Here is a 21,133-nt window from a genome sequence, read left to right as displayed (position 1 = left end):
CAGGCAGCAGGCGGCAGGCAGCAGGCGGCAGAGAGAATACTCCGTAATTAGTCGAAACATAAATAAACTCCCCATAAAAACGGAACAAAGTCAAACCATGTAAGAGGCAGTGCCCCCCTTTCCCCCCCTCCCCACCGTGTGTGAACTAGAATCGGATTTGTTTTTGTTTTTTGTTGTTGTGAATAATTGCCAAATGGTGCCATTTCAGTGGGCTTTCTGTGAATGCCATCAACGATTGATCTACGAGCGAAGACGAAGACGAAGACCTGCGATGGCCTCCAACAACAACACCAGCAGCAGCAGCCCCACCGACCTGGACAGCCAGGTCAATGTGGAGGATTTGCCCATAACCTTCAAGGTAATGTATGCCGATCCGATGGTTCGTTAAAAGCCCCGAAACGGAACCAACACGAGACGCACACCACAGACACGCATGCGTCACGGTCGGCTGCGGCCTGGGGGCACGGGGGAAACTAACTTTTTGGCCTGGCTGTGGGTTGGAGCTCTGCGCTGACATCCGGCGGCGGATGCAAATGAAGCCCGCAGACGACAGCCGACAGACGACTAACGGCAACGCATGCGCAGCGGAAGCAAATGCCAGACCGATGAGTAACCGCCCCCCCTCTGCTCCCCTCTCATCCGCAGGTCAAGTACATTGGCTCGGAGGTGGCGCGCGGCCTGTGGGGCATCAAGTACACACGCCGGCCGGTCGACCATATGGTGGGCGTGGCCAAGAACCTGCCGCCCAACAAGGTGCTGCCCAACTGCGACCTGACGGTCTCCGTGACGGGCGTCCAGCTGGAGATCATATCGCCGAAGGCGAGCATCAACAACTGGTCCCACCCGATCGACACGATCTCCTACGGCGTACAGGATCTGGTGTACACGCGTGTGTTCGCCATGATCGTCGTCAAGGACGACGCCAGTCCGCATCCGTACGATGTGCACGCCTTCGTCTGCGACAGTCGGGCGATGGCCCGCCGGCTGACCTTCGCCCTGGCAGCGGCCTTCCAGGACTACTCGCGACGCGTCAAGGAGGCGGCCGGCGATGACCAGATCGATACCATAACCCCGGCACGCCAGAAGTTCGCCATCGATCTGCGCACCCCCGAGGAGATACAGGCCGGCGAAATGGACCAGGAAACGGAGGCGTAGTGGGTGGTGGGGCCCACCACCCCTCTCCGTTGGACTCCATTGTGATGTCTTAGTTACTTATTGTCCAGTGTTCACTGTAATTGTAAATTGTACGAGGGGGAGGAGGTACCAGTCGTCCTCCTCGCACACGGCTCGAGTGTTTCCTCATACAGCTAATTGCCCAAAGCTTGCATAAGTGTTGATCCCAACTGTAAACGATTTTCTATAATAAATACACAGTAGATATATGTATGTACGATTATGTACTGATCTTTCCGTATAGGACAGGATTTATTGGTCCCATCTGCCTAGGCCTAGGCCTCCGCCAGATCGACTCCTACCTGCCCAGAGAGACGGCCTTCCATGCGTTTCAAGCCTCTGCTTGGGGGTACATTCGATGTGTGGGTGTGTAACACCCCGAAGGAAGCACTTTCGACCCCACAAACCATATATATTCTTGATCAGCATCGACAGAAGAGTCGTTAAAGCCATGTCTCTCAGTCGGTCTGTCTTTTTTGAGGCCTAGATCTCAGAGACCCTAAGAACAAGAGCCACCAAAGTTTATATACAGACTTCTGTGCTACCTGTGATCCCTACCGCCACCACAAGGGCCACAAATCTGTGGCCTGCACAATTTTGAAACATCCAGAAATACCCAAAACCATATCTTTTGCTGAATTTGGATCAGATCGGATGGGTTTTATGGCGAGATTAAGCAAATAAAAATACTCATTCGCTCTCTCACTCTCTGGCTCGCCCTTTCCCACTCTAAATCGTGCAAATAGAGGGAGGGAGGGAGCTAGCAGCATAGCTGGTAATGGTGTGAGAAGAGAGACAGAGACGGAATACAAAACAGGATCCAGACATTCTAGTAAAAAAAAGTCATATAAGTCATAACATATCTAGAAATGGTCCATCCTCTTCTTCCACTCTCTCTGTCTCTCTCTCTCTCCCTCTCTCTCATTTCGGGCGAAATCGGAACACCGGCTATAAGAGTAAAGCCGCGGCCCTTGCCGCATCAAGCGGGCAGAACGGGCACATTCTATGCACATTTCTACATCTATTCTTATTCACTTATTTCCAGGCACCGTAACGTTTATAATTTTTATACAAAAAATTAAGAAATAAGATTTATTTTTTGAATTTTTTGTTTTAAATTTTGTAAAATTATTGAAAATAATTTAAATGATAAAAATTAAAAAATAATTTTTATATATGTATAAATTTTTATATACAAATTAACACATACAAATTATTATTATTATTAGTAAATTTGTATTATAAAAATGTAAAATTAAAGCTTTGATTTAAATTTTATTATAAAAATAAAATAAAAATTGAATTCAACTATCTTTTGAATAATTTGTAGGTGTTAATTTTTATATAAAAGTAATTGTTTTAATTTTTATCATTTAAATTAATTTTAATAATTAAATAAAACTAAAAAAAAAATTGCGAATAAAAGTTTAATCTGTTTTGAAATTTGCCGTTAAAAAATAACATATGTCTATTTTCCCCACTCTTCTTGGTGGCTTTGTTGTGCCTTAATTTTCAATATTATTTGCGGTCCCTGCTTATTTCATTCAATTTATTCTCATATGAATATTAATTGTTTGTTTATACTTCCCAAGAGCCTCTTGATAAATATTTATGTTCAATGTTCAATGCTTTTAAGGGAATTATTTTTGGTGAACAAATAAATGTTAGGCGTCTCATTTCATTGTTTTTTTGAGCGATCTCTGGCCGCTTTCCAATGGTTTCCAGAGCGAAAAAACAGAGCACCCCGAAGGATCCTGGCCTGAAATTTGTGTGGGACCTCAACAGAAGGAGCTTAAAAGTGGGGGTGAGCGGATGGGATCTAACGGTTAAGTGTGGAGTGTGCCCAGGGGATCCCAAGTCCTCCAGGCTAGACACGGAATCCTCTTTTTGGAGGCTGTTTGCCACCAAACAATGGAATGACTCCCACTATTTCAACGAATGTTTCCTCGAGAACGTCTGTTTCCACTCTGCCTCCTCCCCCTGGAAGGCGTGGCATGAGTTCCAGGCATCATTCAGGATCATGGCCCACCGTGTTAGATCTTTGTATCTAGGAGAAAGCATTGAGGAATGCTGTGAAGGGCTTTGGTTGGTCTCTAAAGGCTGCCCTTCGACTTCCCCCCCAAGACCCAGGATCCTCGAACTCCTGCAGGACCCCAACCAACCAGCTGGAAATTTTGAATTTTTTATAATTTTTATTTGTAGATTTTTGTTTGTGTTTTTGTAATGTGTGTGTGTGTGTGTGTGTGTGTGTTTCTTTGACTCGTTGGAACAACAATTCTATGCTTAAATTTCAACTCTCGTGTAAAACTAGGAAATCAAAGGAATTAAATTAATATAAGGCTTGCCTAAAAGTGCAAATGAGTGGGGAACTAGGACGTGAGAGGGGGGTGGGGAGTGAGGAGGGGGTAGGGGGGAGGTGGGTATTTGGCTAGAAGAGATGCCTAACTGGCATCGGCGCGGAAGAGGAATCTACGCTTGCGGGCATCCATTTTGCCAAGGGACTGGGACTGGGACTCGGCCTGGGACTCGGCCTGGGACTGGGATTCCTTGGCCGTGTCCGTTTCCGCATCCACCTTGCTCACAGTCACGGGCAGCGTTTGCACCTTGGTCATGGCCGGCTCGGCCATCGAGACGCGCTTGTAGATGGGCAGAATCATCTCCTGTTCGGGCTCCGAGGCCTGCTCCTGCTCCGGCTCCAAGGCCTGCTCCGGCTCCGACTCCGAGGCCTTCTCCTGCTCCAAGGCCTCCTCCTGCACGGGTTTCGGGCTCTGAATCAGGGCCAGGGGGGCAGCAGCACCGGGTGTCACGACCAGCTCCATGGGAGCCATCTGTTCTTGGTTCTTGGGCGTCTGGTCGAGGCGCTCCTTGACGAGCTCCACAATATCATCGATGCTGATTGAGGGCATATAAGCGGCAGGGGCTTCCTCGACCGTCTGGGGGCCTGCCTCCTCAGGCGTGGCGGCTGTTGCCTCCTCAGGGACTGCCTCGGCTGCCTGTGGCTGCACCTCCTCCTCCCCCAGGGGAACCACCTGCACGGGTATCTGGTAGTCCATGGGCAGATGGTTGTACTGCATGATTTGTATGATCGGCGAGTCGGTCATGATCTTTGGCGGGGACTTCTGAAGCGCCGACTCCTCCGGCAGCTGCTCCTCGATCGAGGCGTTCTTGTCCACGATTTCGGGCTCCGGCAGCTTGGCCTCTTCGACGGAGACATCGGGCGACTGCTTGGTGTCCAGCTCCTGGCCGAGAGTCTCGGCCATGTCCATGGCGGCTGTGGCCAGCTCAGTCTCGGGTTTCTCTTCGCCTTTCTTCAGCGTATTGAGGAAGTCCGTGATCAGCTGCTCGGCCTCGGCGGCCATCGCTGGATCGACGGGCTTGAAGCCGCCGAGCGACTCCTGGGTCTCCTTGTTGTCGAGCAGGATCTCCTCCACCAGGGGACTGTGCTCGTGCATCTCCGGGGTGGCCGCTATGCTCTCGGGAGCATCGGCTGGCCGCGCTGTCTCGAGGGCTTCAATGCTGCTGAGGATCTCCTCGTCGGTCTCGGTAATGGCGGGCTTGTTGCGGTTTCCCTCTTGGCTCTGCTCAACCTTGGCTGGCACTGCCTTCTCCTCATCGGCGGCTGGAACTTCCTTGTCTTCCTCGGCGGCTGGAACTTCCTTGTCTTCCTCGGCGGCTGGGACTTCCTTGTCTTCCTCGGCGGCTGGGACTTCCTTCTCCTCATCGGCAGAGGGCTTTTCCTTCTCCTCTTCAGCGGCTGGCACTTCCTTCTCTTCCTCGACAGCAGCTGGCTTGATCTCCTCCACCAGCGGCTTCTCCTCCGTATCCTGGGGCCCCTCTCCCTCCAAGCTCTCCACAATGACGGCGGGAATCTCCTCGATGGCCTCAATGGGCTTCACTTCCTCGAGTCCTGTTGCAATTTCCATCTTTATGGGCGCCGCCTTTTCTGGTGTGGCCTCTTCCGGCTCCGCTATGGCCACCGCTGGCTCCGAGGCCTGCACCTCCGGCTCCGGCTCCGGCTCCGGCACTTCTTCTGCGGCCTCCTCGAACATCGTCTGCAGCTGGACCGTGGGCTGGGGCTCGCTGAGCTGCAGTACAGGCGCCTCGGTGACAACCGGCTCGGTCTCTAGGAGCTCCTCCACGGGCCTTGGGGTCGTTGTGGGCTTGTTGAAGATCGCGGGACGCTTGCGAATGCCGGCAAAGAGCTCGTTGCGCACGGGGGCGGCTGCCAGAGGCTGGGGCTTGTGGGGCCGCATGGTGAAGCGCTGCGGCTCGGGGGCCACTGGCACTGGCGGCTTCCTCTGGGGCTGGGACTGGGCCTGGGACTGGAGCTGGGGCTGGGGCTTGCGGCGATTGGGCTTTGGCTTGGGCTTGGCCTGCACCTTGACTGGCCTCGAGGGCTGGGCGACAACGGGCTTGGGTTCTGGCTCCACGGGGGCCGTGGCCGGGGCGGACTGCTCCTCCTCCTCCTCCTCCGGCTCAGCGACCTGCTGCTGCTGCTGCTGCTGCTTGTCCTCCTCCTGGACGGGGGCGCCTCCAAAGTTGCCGTTCAGCTCGTAGTAGCGGGCGCTGTCCTCGCACTCGATGGTCATGTCCTCGCGACGCATGCACGTGAAGGATTCCTGCAAAGACAAACCAAAACAAACCGTAAATCTCCGCTAGCGAGGAACGAGGCATCTGCTGAGGGCCTACTTGACTGAAAATCGTATCCTCCGGGCAGATGAAGCTCCAGCGGAAGGTGTTCTCCCTGCCGTCCGCGTAGGTCACCGGCAGGCACACGTGGAAGATCTGGCAATCGTTCTCCACATCCGCGTAGTAGCCGTAGGTCTTGTTGGCGCACGAAAAGTTGTCCGTGATGTCCGCCCGTATGGATGTGGCATTGCTGGGCAGGGTCAGAGTGCCCAGGGGCGTGGCCGCCGCCGCCGACTCCGTTTCCGTTTCGTTGGGGATTTCCTGGACTTCAGCTGAGGTCGGGGGCGTGGCCGTTGCCGTTGCCGTTGCCGGTGCTTTATCCTCGCGTGCTGTGGTTTTTCTCTTCTGCAGGTGAGGGAGAGGCAGAGAGAGAGAGAGAGAGAGACATAATGATTAGCCATTCCGCTAAGGGGCTACGTGCCTGGCATCGTGACGATCCAGCACGTGACGCTTGGGGCTTGGGGCTTGGAGCCCTAGCTCGATCAAATTTCACTTGTGTTCTAGTTTTTCGTTCCATAAATGAAAATCCAAGCCCTAACCTTTTATGGGGCGGGGGGTGGCGGCCAGCTGCAATCGAATTTACTTTCGAATGGAACGCCACGAATATTATCACATCATATCGTAGCGATTTGTACGAAAACTTTCCCTGTCTATCGATCGCATAGGATATATATGTATATCTATGGATATTTTGAAGAGAGTTCCAGATAGTTCCAGGGCTTACTCATCGCCAGAATCTTTGAGGTGGTGAGGCCTTAGACCAGGTCTTGGGCTAAACGCTTGGCATACCAAATAAGCCAACGGCCAACGGGCAAACCGTTCGAACGGCAGGCGTTGGTATGCAAATGGGCAGAGGTAGAGGCAGAGGCAGAGGCAGGGGCAGAGGCAGGGGCAGAAGCAGAGGCAGAGGCAGAGGCAAGAGGCAGAAGCCAGAGGCAGAGACAGAGGCAGTGGCAGAAGCAGAGGCAGAAGCCAGAGGCAGAGGCAGAGGCGGAGGCCAGAGGCAGAGGCAGAAGCCAGAGGAAGAACTAGAGGCAGAGGCAGAAGCCAGAGACAGAGGAAGAGCCAGGGGCAGAGCCAGGGGCAGAGGCAGAAGCCAGAGGCAGAGGCAGAAGCCAGAGGCAGAAGCCAGAGGCAGAGGCCAGCGTCAGAAGCCAGAGGCAGAAGCCAGAGGCGGAGACAGAGGCAGAAGCCACAGCCAGAGGCAGAAGCCACAGCCATGGCCAGAGCCACAGGCGGGACTGCGTCGGTGTTCCCGTGTCCCATTAAAGTTATGCGGCATATCCGCCGGGAGGCGGCACACACCGCCAACGGAAGTGGGTGTCTGGAGGTCTAGAGGTCTGGAGGTCTGGAAGTCTCGCCCCATCTGTGGGCAACACTCACCTGGTGGCCGGTCAGCGGTCCTGCGCTGCAAGTGGCCGTGAGGCAGAGCACCACACACACGGTCTTCCACACGATCTGCATGATGATTGTTCACTATCTCCAAATACGACACTTTTTAAAGCACTTTTTATCCTCCAGAGGGTTTTTGGTTATTTTTTTCGATATTTTTTTGCGCGTGTGTGTGTGTGGGGGGGGTGGTGGTGTGGGCGGTGTTTAATCCAAAATTGTTATCCAAGCGTAAGCGAAAAAAATACAAAAAAAAAAAGAAAAACCGAAAAGCTTGCACTCGCACTGCCTGCTGCTGTTGATGGAGCTCTTTGCACACCTGTGAGGCACCGTTGGTTGGAAAATACTAACTGCGACCGTCCAAGGCAAGCGACACCCAATTTATATATTCTTCGCTTTTGATTTATTAAGAATGCAAAAAGGCACAGCAGAGAAAACCCCAAAGAGCCAGCACGCACACACAGCCAGAGGTACAGGTGCGTGGCAGGCACACACACACACGCACACACACACGCACGCACACAATGGGCAAATGCTTATTGTGGAGTCGCCTCTTCTGCGCAGACGTGACAGTGCGCGGCTTTCGTGTGTGTGTGGGGCTCTGCTTGTGGCTGTGTGGAACGCATTCGCTGGACTGTGGAACCCAAGACACAGAGCGAAAGGTTGGATGGAAGATGGAAACACAGGCCATGGCTTCGGGTCTCAAAAGCTTTCCTAACTATTCCTTGAGCCCCTTATAGAGATCCTTCCACCTCTGACACGCGCCCTCCCCCCGCCCTGCCCACCGAGAGGCGCTTCAAAGGCCCCTCCTGCTGTGAGAACATCTCCACGACTTTGAAGAGGGCCCCTCTTGTTGCCCCCGCCAAAGACCAGGGCCCTCGCTCATAATTAACCAAGAAATGCAATTATTATTGCTATTATTATTATTTCCGATGGCAATGGCCTCTGCAGCTTTCGCTTTTTGTTTGTGCGCTGTACGTGATTTTGATAGAACAGCCCAAAAGGTAGAGCCCCCAGGCAGAGCCCCCAGGCATAGCCCCCAGGGACCCAATGACGGCACTAAACATGAAATTAGAAATTCATAATTGTCGCGTAATACGCACAGCACTACGTGCCCCGCACTGTGGGGGCTGTGGGGCCGCGAAATGGTAGCAAAACCCATTCTAAATTGCTAATGCGCCTTAAGAGGCTTCGCTTGTTTTGGGCACTGGCCACTGAAGGGTTTTGGGTTGTGTGAAAGTCACTGCCTGATGATATTTCGTTTGTTGCATAATCCTTCTCCACCGCCGTTGCCGCCGCCCAGGGCCAAGCCAATGAACCCCAGAACGAAGCTGTGTGATGCTTCTGCCCGAACCCACTTGGTACACATAAAACAGCAATCTCACGTCGTCGATGGGCAATCTTTCGAGTGTAATCTGAGGGGCCTCCGGCAATGATAGTCACGCCCAGAGGAGGGAGCTTCTCTAATCCCCACAGCAGACAGCAAAGACTTGCCTTTTCGAGGGTTTCTTTATGCCCAAAGATGGAGCCTCCAAAGGTCTTCGAAACAACTGATTTATCTTAAGGTATTGGCATTTATTTGTTGGGAATTGCTTAGCCTCTGGCGCATCGAAATGGCCCTCAACGCGGGAACATTAACATGCCTGGGCATATATTTTCTGCACTTGGCAACAAAGTAGGCTTAAATGCAGTTTTGCCCGCCACGGCGGAGGGAGGACAAGGCTCAGACCCAGACCCAGACCCAGGCCGAATCGTGCAAAGATAAGCGCGTTGACAACAGGGCGACGTGTCGGGGCTCGACGCTGAAATTCTACGGCCGCACAGCAGAATCATGACTGGAATTATGAAAAAAAATCATATTATTAATAGACAGCCGACGGACTGTCTCTGAGCAGGAGCCCGGTCCCGGCCTGGAATCGATGAAAAGAAATGCAGCAGGCAAAAAAAAAAAAAAAAAAAAAAAAAACACATGTAAACTTTCTAAAATGCAAATTGCACTGCAATGGAAAATCATGAGCACTTTTCAAATTAAAAAAAAAAATAAAAAGACACGTGGGCGGTTCACCTGATTTTCTGATGCACACACACACGGCGTATACGTGATGCAGCGCACACACACACGGCCAGCACTTTCTAGCGGCTATTAAATTAATTAAGTTTTCGGTTAGGCACTCATCAAATGCCCAAAATGACAGCTCAATTGACAGCGGCACGTCGTCGCCTGTCACTTAGTGGAGCACCGGCGACGGGGAGGCGGCCCCAAGCTAGGCATTTTTTTTTTCGCAACAAAATTTACTCCGACGCTGACACTTCCTTTTTGGCCAAAAACATTGATATTTTTTTTGGATATTTTACCATTCACGTTGTTCACCGTTATTCGCCCCCCTCCCCCTCCCTGGAGGCGGGGGCGACAAGAATTTCAATTGATTGGCGAGGGTTTGCGGTTCTGCATTTTGGCAACATATCGAGAACAGATCGTATCGGGATGATGCATGGCCGGGGGCCCACACCCCCCCCCCCCCCCACCATGCCCCACGCCCCACGCTCCACGCTCCACGCCCACTTTAAACCAAAGTCCGATTGGCGTTTAGAAAGTGCTGAAAACTAAACTACGAGCATTCTCTGTTTCTCCCCCGATGATCAATTATGTGGCACACGTTTGACGCTCCCCCCTCTAGAGGGGGGAGGGGGGGCGCACCATCAGGGCTCCCACGCATTGGGCCAAGTCTGATTGAATTTTTATGGGCAATTTCATTGATTTTAATTTTGCTAATGATAAGAATTTCTTTGCACGAATTCCCATCAAGCCGTGGGCGGGGGGGGCTATTCGCTTTTCTTAACACGCTGCATGCCCCTGCACGCTGCATGTCAATTGCCGGAGATTTTCCTTCACTTCAAGAGTGGGGCTGGGGGCGGGGGCGGGGGCGGGTGGGCCTCCCTCCATTTAAACAAGGTCAATATCAAACGTGACAGAATGCCAGAGCGAAGGCCAGAGGTTGACTTTCTTTTCGACTCCCCAGCCGCGTGGCCACAATATTTACTATTTATTAGCCTTGTCGAACGTTTGTCAAACACAAAATTTAATTGCTTTTTGCCAAAAAATCGTTTGGCATGCGAGGCGCGATCTGCGCATGCGCAAATTGTTCAGCGACACCCACAAAAAAATAAAGAAAAAAATATCGTTAACAGACGCTTCTATTTTGGGCGCACGTTGGCGCGCCGAGCAGGTGCCGGTGGTGGTGCCCCAGAATTGGGCCAAAGAATTAGAATCGCATGCACGCAGGCGAACGGGTGAAATTTTCTGTTGGAATTTCTGTCTCAGCGGCCAGAATTGACCGCATTGTGATTGCAGAGCCCCAAAAATGGGGCAGGAAATGAAGCACAAAGCAAAACCCTCCAGTGTACAATTATCGAATGTTGTTTTTCTTTAATATGCATCATAGTATAACATACAAATATATATAATAAAACGAGCGGGAACGTTGTACTCTCTATAGCTTATACCCGGCACTCAGACGGCTTGGGATCGGTCGAACCATTGGGAGGATTTCTTCTGATCAGAGTCTCTTCTTTTCTTTTCCTGGAATCTGCCTCGTTTCGTGTGGGTTTTATCCGGCTCTCCTCCGCCAGAGCGTGCACACTGCACGACGACAGGGCCTGTGTAGGCGCGTGGAGGGCCTTGCGTGGCCCTCCCTCCTTTCCTCCCTCCGCCTTTGTGGCTTTCTCGTAGCTCCAAAATGGCGGCTGCACCGGAGGCTTCAATGGGGCTCTCCTTTTGTGGTTTCCCTGAGCACCGGGCACAACATTTTGCATAAATAACTTAAGATTAATGTTCTCCAAAGTAGAAAAAAAAATTATATATATATTTATATAAATAGATATTTAAAATTTAGTTTACGTTTAAGTTTAAGGCATTGCACTAGGGGACGTACTAGGGTTACAACTAAAATTGGTTTACTGGCATTTCCTTTTGTGCTAAAATTAATTTTGAGCTAGGACCTTACGGGGGATTATTTAATAATCAGCATCATAATAAGATATAAAATCAAATAAATACACGCAATAAATTAGACAGCGCTGTGGCGACGGGGCTGGGGGGTTCTGGGCTCCATTGGAGTGCAGGCGTTGGTGGGGGAGGGGGAGGGGAAGATGGATCTACTGCCATTGGGGCTGGTTGCGATAGGCCAGATAGTGGGAGTCCTGGGGCTGCTGCTGGTGATGCTGCTGCGCACGGATCTGGTAGCTGTCCGTGGAGGAGTCGACGTCCTCGATCGAGGGATCCGTTTGCAGGGACCGCTTCCAGTAGCTGCCCTGCTCGCTCCAGTCGTCGCCGTGGTCCTCGTAGTGGTGCTGATGGTGGGCATGTTCAACGTATACAACCTAGTTAGAAAGTATGCAGAACACGGGTGGCGTGAAGTGAGAAACACCAGAGGAAGTACCAAAGAAGCCCAAGAGTGTGTGTGTGTGTGTGTGTTTGAGTGTGTCTGTGTGAGTGTGTGTCTGTATGTGTCTGGCGTGTCTGTGTTTGTCAGTGTCGGAGTTGGCGGGGATTCTTTCGGGGGCGTATCCCAAGTCGTATGGAAACTTGGGATGCTGGGGATGCACGCCCATACTTACACGATGTGGGGGGGGGAACATTTTTATTTTTTGATCGAAAATAAACTCTATGGAGAAACTGTGGGACTGGGTCTTAAACTGTACTGGTATTAGTGGACTCTTATAGTGCTAGAGCTGTACGTTCCGAGAACGTTGTTCGGGGGGAGCTGTCCAACAATTTTTACCACCATATCTGAAACCAAAGAGGTCTGAATTTGTTAGCACAGGTTTTTTGGTTTCGTTTCATTAGGTGTGTTTGTCGATTGGAACGCTGGTGAAATTTTTGCTGTGGAAATTCTGGAGCTGGAAACCAAAGCTGGTCGAGCTGGTTAGAGCGCTCGTGTTGGAGGTGTTGGAGGAAAACGCATTTTACAATCCTTATATACATCTTGTGTGTGTGTGTGTGTGTGGGGGTATAGATAGAGACAGAGTGGACAGAGGACAGGGGAGAGTTAAGAGGAAGACGCGGCCGCCTCAAACCTTTGCCATACAAAACGCCCCTTAAGAACTGAAAGAGTGCAGAGAATCCGTTTAGAACAAGGAACAAATATTGGGTCTCATAACCGTCGTGTGTCCGTTGCAAGCGGGGGGGGTGGTTAAATTACGCCCCCTTATGAGGAAACGCCTCACTCACCTTGGACGGCGGACTGCCACGCTTCACATCGATCCAGAAGCGTGCTATGTTGATCAGTAGGCCGATGAGAGCTATGGCAAAGAACTTGACCTGCAGATGGGCGCCCAGGATCTTCAGGAGCAACTCAATCTTGGCCTTCAGGAAGCTGCCGACCAGCACATACTTGGCCAGAGCCTTCTTCTTCTTCTTCTTCTTGCCACGGGTAACTATATGTTTGTTTTTTTTTGATAGGGGATAGGATCGAAAGAGGATGACTTGTTAGCTTCATTTTGTTGCTCGAATGGAATCAGCACTTACTTGGCTACAGAACGGAACGGAATAACAACAATAAATATCGATATATTTGTCGCTTGGGAGGGTGGTGTTTGTTAGTATGAACTGCAGTGCGCGTCAAGTGCGTTAACGGTAACAATGAACGGCAAGCAAATCAAGGCAATAAATCGAAAATGAACGTAACACAAACTTAACTTAACACCAAACCAAACAAAAAATGGGCAAGATATTTGCAATTAATTCTTGCAAATATTTTACCCAACTTTGACTAAAATGTAATTCAATTATTTCGATTTTTTAAGAAAATGCAGTAATTTTGAATTTTTGAATTTTAAATTCAAATTCAAATGTGGACTGTGACAGTAGCTGAAGACTATGTCACACATGGCAAGATTACTGCCTTACCATTTTTCAATACACTGCTTTGCCAACTGAATTTCTCTGTACTGCTTGGCGTTGCTTGTAGCAGTCACCTCTAAGCTGCAAGCAAAAGCTTTCGCAGCTCATCGCGTAGGTGGCGCCACTAGTAATTTGAATTTGAATTTGAATTTAAAATCAAAGTAAAACTAAATTAAATGGTTTAGAGATCTACTCCTCCACCATCTCTTTTGTTCCACCACCAGCATAGTATAACATAACTCTAAGATATAGAAGGCACTTAAGTTGTGCTTGGAAATCGGTGCGCAAAAGTCATTTAAAACCACACGCAGCAAACAACACACACCTCCGTTACTTCTACCATATCTAATTGGATTCCTGTGCTTGCGCTTGCCACCGCCGCCGAGGAGCTCGTCATTGGCTTCGGTCAGGTCATCGAGGAGGCCCAGTCCCAGGCTCAGATCGCTCTGCTCATGCTCCACCGCCGTCCCGCTGTTCGAGTGCTGTCCCTTCCGCTTGCGTCGGCCCTTGACGCGTTTCTTCTGCTTCCGCTTGTGGGGCTTGGAAACGGAACTGCCGGCATCATCGTGGTCCACACTGCCACCACCGCCATGTCCATGGCCATGGCCATGATCGTGGCCAGAGTCAACTTCGTGGTGTTCTGGGGCGGCCTGCACCACCACCAATGTGGATGGCTGTGTCTGTCCTTGGCTCTGTCCGTGCTGGCCCTTCCTCTTGCGCTTCTTTTTTGTTTTTTTGTCCTTTTTGCGCTTGCCACCGCCGCCGGGTTTCTTCACCGCCCCCGTGGCCGTCGCCTCGCCATCCACCAGCTCTATGAACTCCGCCCCAGTCGAGGCGCTGTCCTCGCTGAAGACCGTGTTCTTGACGTCGTCGCCCTGCAGCTCTGCTGGCTGTACGCTGATCACACCCGAAATGGGTCCATTTTCACTTTCTGGCTCCGTCTCGTCTTCCCCACCCTCGGGCTCCCGCTCCGCAGTGTTGTTTGAGGCATCATCATCATCGTCTTCCTCGTCATCTGCCTCGGCATCGGCGTCGGCGTCGGCGTCTGTTTCTGTGTCTTCGGCATCGTCTTCCTCCTGGTCAGCTTCCTCAGCGGTGTCGCTGGTGTCTGCTGCTGTCTCTGCATCCGCCTCATCGACGTCCTCGTCGTCGCCGTCGCCGTCGTCGTCGTCGTCTTCCCCGCTCTGATCGTTTTCACTATCATCTGGCGTTGCTTTCGAGGTCTGCAAATACTCGTATTCGCGGCCAAGGAAGCTGTTGGCAGCGGGTGGGGCGGAACGGCATTGAAGAAAAACAGGAAGAATTGAAAAACTTGCGCGAAAAGCGGCGAAAACGTGCATTCAACTTGTTTTTTCGCCGCTTTGCTTGGGCTACTTACCCATCCATGGACTCGGCCAGATATTTCTTCATATAATTCGTGCCGATTTCAATTTTCTTCAGTATCGTCGATGGCTTCTCTTTCAGGGGCAGCTCCGAGGCGCTGTAGCCGCGTCTCTCAATCGTTGCATTCATCTGGCGATCGGCCTCGACTGTAGCCAAAAAAAAAACACACACACAGTGAAATGTTTTCAATTTTAATTGCTTTTTCATGGTAAATGTTTTTGGATGGGAATTGCGTGGCGAAAATTCCCCCTGAGGATGTGGAATTATCGCCACCAATGATCGCCAAATTCTGGCCATGACTTGGGTCCTGGAGGGGCTTTTCTTTGCTCCTCACCCCCACCGAAATTTCCTGGGAGGTTAGTGGAAATTTACCCCATTCTTTTTTGTGGGCTGGCATGTGTGGGAAAAAGTCTTTTGTCTTTTGTCTTTTGAAATTTGAAGTTGCAAAGTCGGCTTTCCCAGAGATGGCCAGAGATGGGAATCAACGTACCCTTTAACTTCTGCCACTGGGCATAGAGCTCTCCATCCCAGGAATCCAATATCCTGGCCGACTGCTGGCGGGCACAGGTCCACGGCTCCGATCGTATAGGGCACAGGGCCAGGTCCAGATACGGCGAGACCTCTGCAAAAAGTAGAGACAACATCAAGATTAGTGTAAACACGAGGGCATTCTGCGGAAAAGTGTAAATAGTGGATAAGAGGGGGGCAAATATTTGAATGGAAAAACTGGCAAACGACCCCACCAAACGGAGAGACGAGCAGCGTTGGGATTTGTGGTCCAATTTGGCTTACTGGCTGGTTAACATGGTCTCCGCCGACCAGTAAATATTTGAGTGAAAGTATGGGTGCAAGCCGGCACTGCCACTGCCACTGTCACTGCCACAATCATCTCAACACCTTCTGTGGTGGCCTCCTGGTGGTGCTAACAAGTCCCCCGGACTTGGACCTGGACTTGGGCTTGTTGCTTGTGGCACGGGCCATGTTTCATTTAATGATTATCGACTGGCAAGCCGTGCCGTGCCGTGCCGTACCGTACCCGTGGCATTTCTTTTTAGAGATCAATCAGAGTGGAGATGGAGTGAAAATGTGGCGACTGTCCGCCTTAATGGCTTTTTAATTCAATTCGGAACCCATTTAATTGCGAATAATTGTATTTGTTTTATTGTTATCTCTGGCATACAATTTCCATATTTCCGTCAAGTTTTTTGTGTGAAAATTGAGCAATTATTTTTGCACTGGTTAAATTCATTAGGACCTGGCTCTGGCCGGTGGCATGTATGTAATTGCTGCTGCCACATCGAAGCGGAGTCGTGATGGGTGAAAACAGGCATTAAGTTCGTGTTGCTTTTCCTGGTATTTGTCGTTTGTTTTCATTGCCGCAATCTATGCGGCTTTACTTCACTTTCAATGGCAGACATGGCGCGTTCTTTGACCCAAAGGCCTGGCTAATATTTTCCCCGAAATTCAATGCCAGGTGAAAGCCAGAGGATGCCGCTTGCCGCTTGCTGCCTCTGTTCGTGGTGACATCCTGTTAAAATCGACCCACGCTGCAAAACAAATGCCACAAAAAGGTTGCGGGGGCACGGGGGAAGCTCGAAGAAAGCTGCTGCATCGTGCTACTCCCTGGCGAGCATCTTCGATAGATGTCCAAAATGTTTTCTATGTCTTCTATGTCTCTGGCGGCTCTGGCGGCTCTGGCTTCTCTGGCGTCTCTGGCGTCTTGTGTTTCCACAACAAATGTGCCACATTATTTTGGCAGCTCCTTAGAAGACCATTCCATTTCCTTTGCCATTCGGTTAGTTGGTAATGGGCCGTTGGGGCCGATGGGGGCGATGGGGGTGTGTCTTTTCACTTTGCCTGATGTCTTTGGCAGGGCGTCGCATGCAAAGCCCAGACCCAGAGCCAGTCTGATGGCCAATATTAAATGAACTTTCACTGCAATTGAAATTTATGCGTGGTGGTCGCCCGGCTCAGGCCCGCCGTGGCTTTGGCCCGCCGTAGTTATAGGCATTGGCCGGCAATGCTTGGCCTGGGCTCGATGACGGGTGACGCATTCGCCGGCTCCGTTCGGCCAACTGTGTCCGGCATTTGCCTGCGAGCATCCCATAACAGTAGCCCATAAAATATTAGCATAATCATCGCCGGCCGATTCTGCCCATAGATGAAGTTGTAAAGCGTGATTTGTGGCTAGCTGGCAGATTAGCGGTTAACCTGGATATTTTCGGTTGCCAATTGGCCTGGCACGGGCCATGGATCCCGCGAGTGCTGGGAGGGAGTACCAAAATATAGAAATATGGACCATAATGGCATTAAATAAACCCAAGGGTGAGAAAGGAACTTTTGGACAGGCCTTTGAGTAGTCCGAGAGGAGTTTCCATGGCGAAAAACCATCTTGGGGCATGCCCTTTGTCTGGCTGCCTCTCGGATCTAATTGGGTGTCGATTACAAAAGAATTTTGATGGGCCATTCAAGAAATCCGTCTAAAGAGTATAAAATGCTTGAACCGTTAACCGGCTACACTCCCAGGCCGCAACAGAAACCCCAACTTGTGGGCTCTTCGGCTGAGAGCTTGAAACGTTAATAAACTTTCACTGGTTTTTCGATCTGGCGCAGAATTTGAATTGAAGACACACCGCCGCCAGAGAGACAGACAAACAGCCACCGCATGAGGCACCACACACACACACACACACGCACACATGCATAATGGGAGCCCCACTTTGGGTACGCAAATCGAAGGAGGGGGAGGGGGGGAAAACTGTAATCCACTCCTTAAGTGGCCTACGCAGAAATCCACTGCATCTCGACAAATGTGGCAGCCTTTGTGACAGCTTCATGGAGCGGCTCTAGATCGAGCTCCAGTTTTACCATCTTTTGAGCCAAGGAAAACGGAATCGGCCGCCAAACTAGGCAAGATGCCAAAGCCAATGCCAAAGCCAATGGCTATGGCAATGCGGCAATTAAAAAATGAAATTAGATTTCCATGAATTCCAGCAAAGCAGAAGGCAGGCCGGAGGCAGGCACTTTTCATTTTTGTTGCGCTTCGACCAAAAATGTCACCGATGCCGCGCTCCGTTTTAGGCATGGGATTCCTCCAGTGGCATTGTTTTACCTTTTGCCCAAGACCAGACCAAATCGGAACCACGCCAGACCCCACCAGGCCCCACCAGGCCCCACCAGGCCCCACCAGGCCCCCCCAGACCCCACCAGGCATTATTTAAATAGTGTCCGCGGTGTCCCAGGCGACGACTCTCTCACATACAAATATGACGGTTATAACCCAATTACCGAGCATTTTTCAAGTTTTTGTCTCTGGCTTTTTTGGTGTCGGCGCAATTTGTATTGTACAACTCCCCAAAATGGAGAGTCTCCTCCCTACCCCCTGCCCCTGCCCCTGCCCCTGCCATGGCTTTGGGGCTGGTGTGTGGTCACCGACTGAATCCGACGATATCACAACGAAGACATCAACTTGTTTGCTCTTGCCGGGAATGCCCGCTGTCTCTGTTTGTGTTGCTCTTGTCGAGGAAACGGCTATTGCTGGTTTCTGTTATTGTTGCCACTGCCACTGGCAGTGCCACTGCCACCGAATGGCTACGCTCAGGGGGAGAGTTCGGAAGAGTTCTATGAATAATTCAAGCGATTGGCAATGGCACGCCCGATGGGCAGAGGCAGTGCCGCCAAGAACTCTCTTGTTCTGGGAATCGAGTCATAATTAATGGGCATTTCTTTAGGATTCTCAATGTACAGTTAATACAAAATATTTATATAATTAACTGGAATTTAAATGGTTTTCATATGGAATTTATTTGATGGAAAAACGCTTTGAAAACTTAAGCAATATTTTAATGGTGTTTTTCTGTGAAATAAATTCGATATAAATTCCATTTAAATACTATTAAATTCCAGCTTATTATATTATTATTTTATATAATTTAAATCGAATTTATATGATGGAAAAAGTTTTTAAAAATTAAAACTATTTTTTTATATGATGGATAAACCCTTTAAAAATTAATGCTATATTTTTAATGCGTTTTTCTATGAAATAAACTCAATATAAATTCTATTTAAATACTATTAAATTATATCTTATTATATTATTATTTTATATAATTTATATCGAATTTATGTGATGGAAAAAGTCTTTAAAAATTGAAGGTATATTTTTTATATGATGGAAAAAGCTTTTAAAAAATTGGTGATATATTTTTAATGGGTTTTTTCATCAAATAAATTCGATGGACCCTTTAAAAATATAGCTTAAATTCGATGTAAATTCTCTTTAAACTTCAATTGTTGTTATGAGTGAAAGTTGGGAAATGCTAGACCAGAAAATGCCTAATAATGAGCATAAATCATTGATCTAAACTTTACTAAATCTTTGCTACAAAACTGTATTAAATCTTTATTAAATTATTAAGTCTAAAGCCGCAATTACCATCTTTCTGGCCAATGAATTCTAGTTGAAACAAAAAGTCATGCAACCTTTTATATTTGGCCCCCAAAAAACTCTCTTTACATTGAAGTTGATTAAAACCCCACACCGCCCAAAAGGGACTTTCATTTATTATTAAATTAAGAATTCTTTGGGCGTACTGCGAGTGTATTTGATATTCGCTTAATCACAAGACGGAAAACCGTTAAATCATGTTTTTAGCCTGCTTGTTCTTTAATGACTCGACACCCCACGACTGCCCCACCGCACCGCACCTGCTGCCGCACGGCGCACACACACACACACCCACCGTTGAGGCCGCGGACGGACGGACGCAACGCCCTTCGCTGGCCGCCTTAGTTCTGGTTTAGTTGGTTACGACCCATATTTGAGGGCCTAAAGAGGCACGACAGAGAGCTGCCCTAAACGATAATGAGGTGTACTTCTTTCTGGCAAATGGCAATGGCAATGGCAATGGCCATGGCAATGCCTTCTTGCACTTGTTGCCACTTGCTAATTGTACGCCCTGCAGCCCATAAAAACAACAACAAACAGCAACGAGGGGGGGAGGGGGGCCAGGCGAGAAAAAGTGTCATCCGCTCCATAACGTAACAGAACCAAAAGAAGAACACAGCACAGCACAGCAGAGCACGGCCGTGGCTCATGTGTGGCATGGCATGTGTGCCACAGCACAGCACACTCGTTCTGCTGCTGTTCTGCTGCATTGCCCATGAAAGTCACCTGAATCCCGCTGGGGATCAGACAACTCTAGAGCTGGGGCCTGTCAATGGAGCCCCCAAATCTCCTGCCACTTGGTGGCAACTTTCCTCTGACGCTGCCTCAGCTGTGCCTGCTGCTGCTGGATATTATATAATTGCTGCCCAGTCGCCACTCTCACATTTAACTTAATGAGCCGAAATTTCACTGCAATAAAAGTATTTCATTTGAAGTTTATTTTTGGGGAAAAAAAAAACACACACACAACAAAAAACCGAAAGAAAACCTCAAAAACAGACAAAAGAAATTGGGGGACCGAGAGAGAGAGGGAGAGATGGTCAGCCTGCTGACTCATTTGATGCGATCTCTAAAGAGATATCTTACCGTTTAACCGTCGGGGAACAGGTGCTGCAGCTGCTCTGATTGGCAGTGACACGGCGGCTGGGACGGAGGCGGAGGCGGACGACGGTGCCGGCAAGCTCCAGGCATGCGCTGTGGTCAGGAGGAGCACACCGAACAGCAGGCTGCCCATGGCTGCCTGGACAGAAGGAGGCTGCCAGTCCATTGTGGTTGGATGGATGGATGGATTGCACCGTTAGAAGAAATCAAAAATTCAGCAGAAACAAAAGTCAACTCTCGCTCTGGCGAGGGGCAAAAACACACTGATTTATGGACACTTGTTATCGACACGCACAAGAACAAACGGCGCTTTGTTCCATTTTTGATATTTATTTATTCGAATAAAAAATACAAAAAAAAATATATATATATAAGAAAAACCGATCCAGGCCGAACCTTAACGATACTTTGCCTGATGGGCTCTGCTACTGCGATCTGCGATCTGTACACGACCAAGTTCAAGGTAAGATTAAGCCATGACGAGCATACGTAAGAAGTTTTATACCAAAACATCAGCGCCAGCTGGGGGCTTAAGAGAGCGCAATGTGAAAGCGCTCTGGCTGTGGCTCTGGCTGTGGCTCTGGGGGCCCCGGCCCCGCTCTTTGGAAAGTTTGCTGCCACTGAACCTGGCCAAGAGAGCCAACGGAGCCGATAGAGGCGACAGAGCCAAATGCTGGATCTTGCTATTGACTTGTTCGCTGTTCGCGATGGTAGCTGCTTGCTGGACTTTGGCAAATGTGTGGCATGCACTGAACAAACGGATCAATTAAGCTGTCCGCTATGCGCCTGACGCCTGCCCACCACCAGCCACTGGATGTATACCAATGAACTCTGAAGCTCTGACCTGTGCAGGGCCATTCTATGGGTATTGTGTCACTCGCATCAGCCAGAAGAAAGAGCTGGCTGGATATGGATTAGGCCTTTTGTTTCCCCTCGGGCGGCACACGAATTGAACTCTTCGTTTCATTATTCAGAAAGTCGTTCGTGGCAAGCGAAAGATGCTAATCCTGGCATGTGCAACGGAGATGCTAATCCCTGTCCAGGTT

General features: G+C 49.8%; 3 protein-coding genes across 3 annotated transcripts; 1 reads left to right on the top strand and 2 right to left on the bottom strand.

Moving 5' to 3' along the window:
• Positions 1-271: 271 nt before the first annotated feature.
• On the top strand, positions 272-1,155 carry LOC113566609. The gene is made up of 2 exons (XM_026993012.1): positions 272-358; positions 646-1,155. Exons 1-2 carry the CDS (start codon positions 272-274, stop codon positions 1,153-1,155), a joined length of 597 nt encoding a protein of 198 aa, XP_026848813.1.
• Positions 1,156-3,614: 2,459 nt separating this feature from the next.
• Positions 3,615-7,326, bottom strand: LOC6604011 (titin homolog). Its single transcript, XM_026993055.1, has 4 exons — positions 7,246-7,326; positions 5,863-6,207; positions 3,930-5,792; positions 3,615-3,890 (listed from the first exon to the last, which is right to left on the bottom strand). The coding sequence occupies exons 1-4, from the start codon at positions 7,324-7,326 to the stop codon at positions 3,615-3,617; spliced, it is 2,565 nt and encodes an 854-aa protein (XP_026848856.1).
• Positions 7,327-11,406: 4,080 nt separating this feature from the next.
• Positions 11,407-20,253, bottom strand: LOC6602943 (high mobility group nucleosome-binding domain-containing protein 5). The gene is made up of 6 exons (XM_026993054.1): positions 20,073-20,253; positions 15,027-15,158; positions 14,532-14,682; positions 13,479-14,407; positions 12,482-12,687; positions 11,407-11,601 (listed from the first exon to the last, which is right to left on the bottom strand). The coding sequence occupies exons 1-6, from the start codon at positions 20,251-20,253 to the stop codon at positions 11,407-11,409; spliced, it is 1,794 nt and encodes a 597-aa protein (XP_026848855.1).
• Positions 20,254-21,133: the final 880 nt, after the last annotated feature.

Source organism: Drosophila persimilis, unplaced genomic scaffold (assembly GCF_003286085.1).
Source record: "Drosophila persimilis strain 14011-0111.01,24,50 unplaced genomic scaffold, DperRS2 tig00000798-arrow-arrow-pilon, whole genome shotgun sequence".
Classification (NCBI taxonomy): Eukaryota; Metazoa; Arthropoda; class Insecta; order Diptera; family Drosophilidae; genus Drosophila; species Drosophila persimilis.
This window is presented reverse-complemented; position numbering and strand designations above follow the sequence as displayed.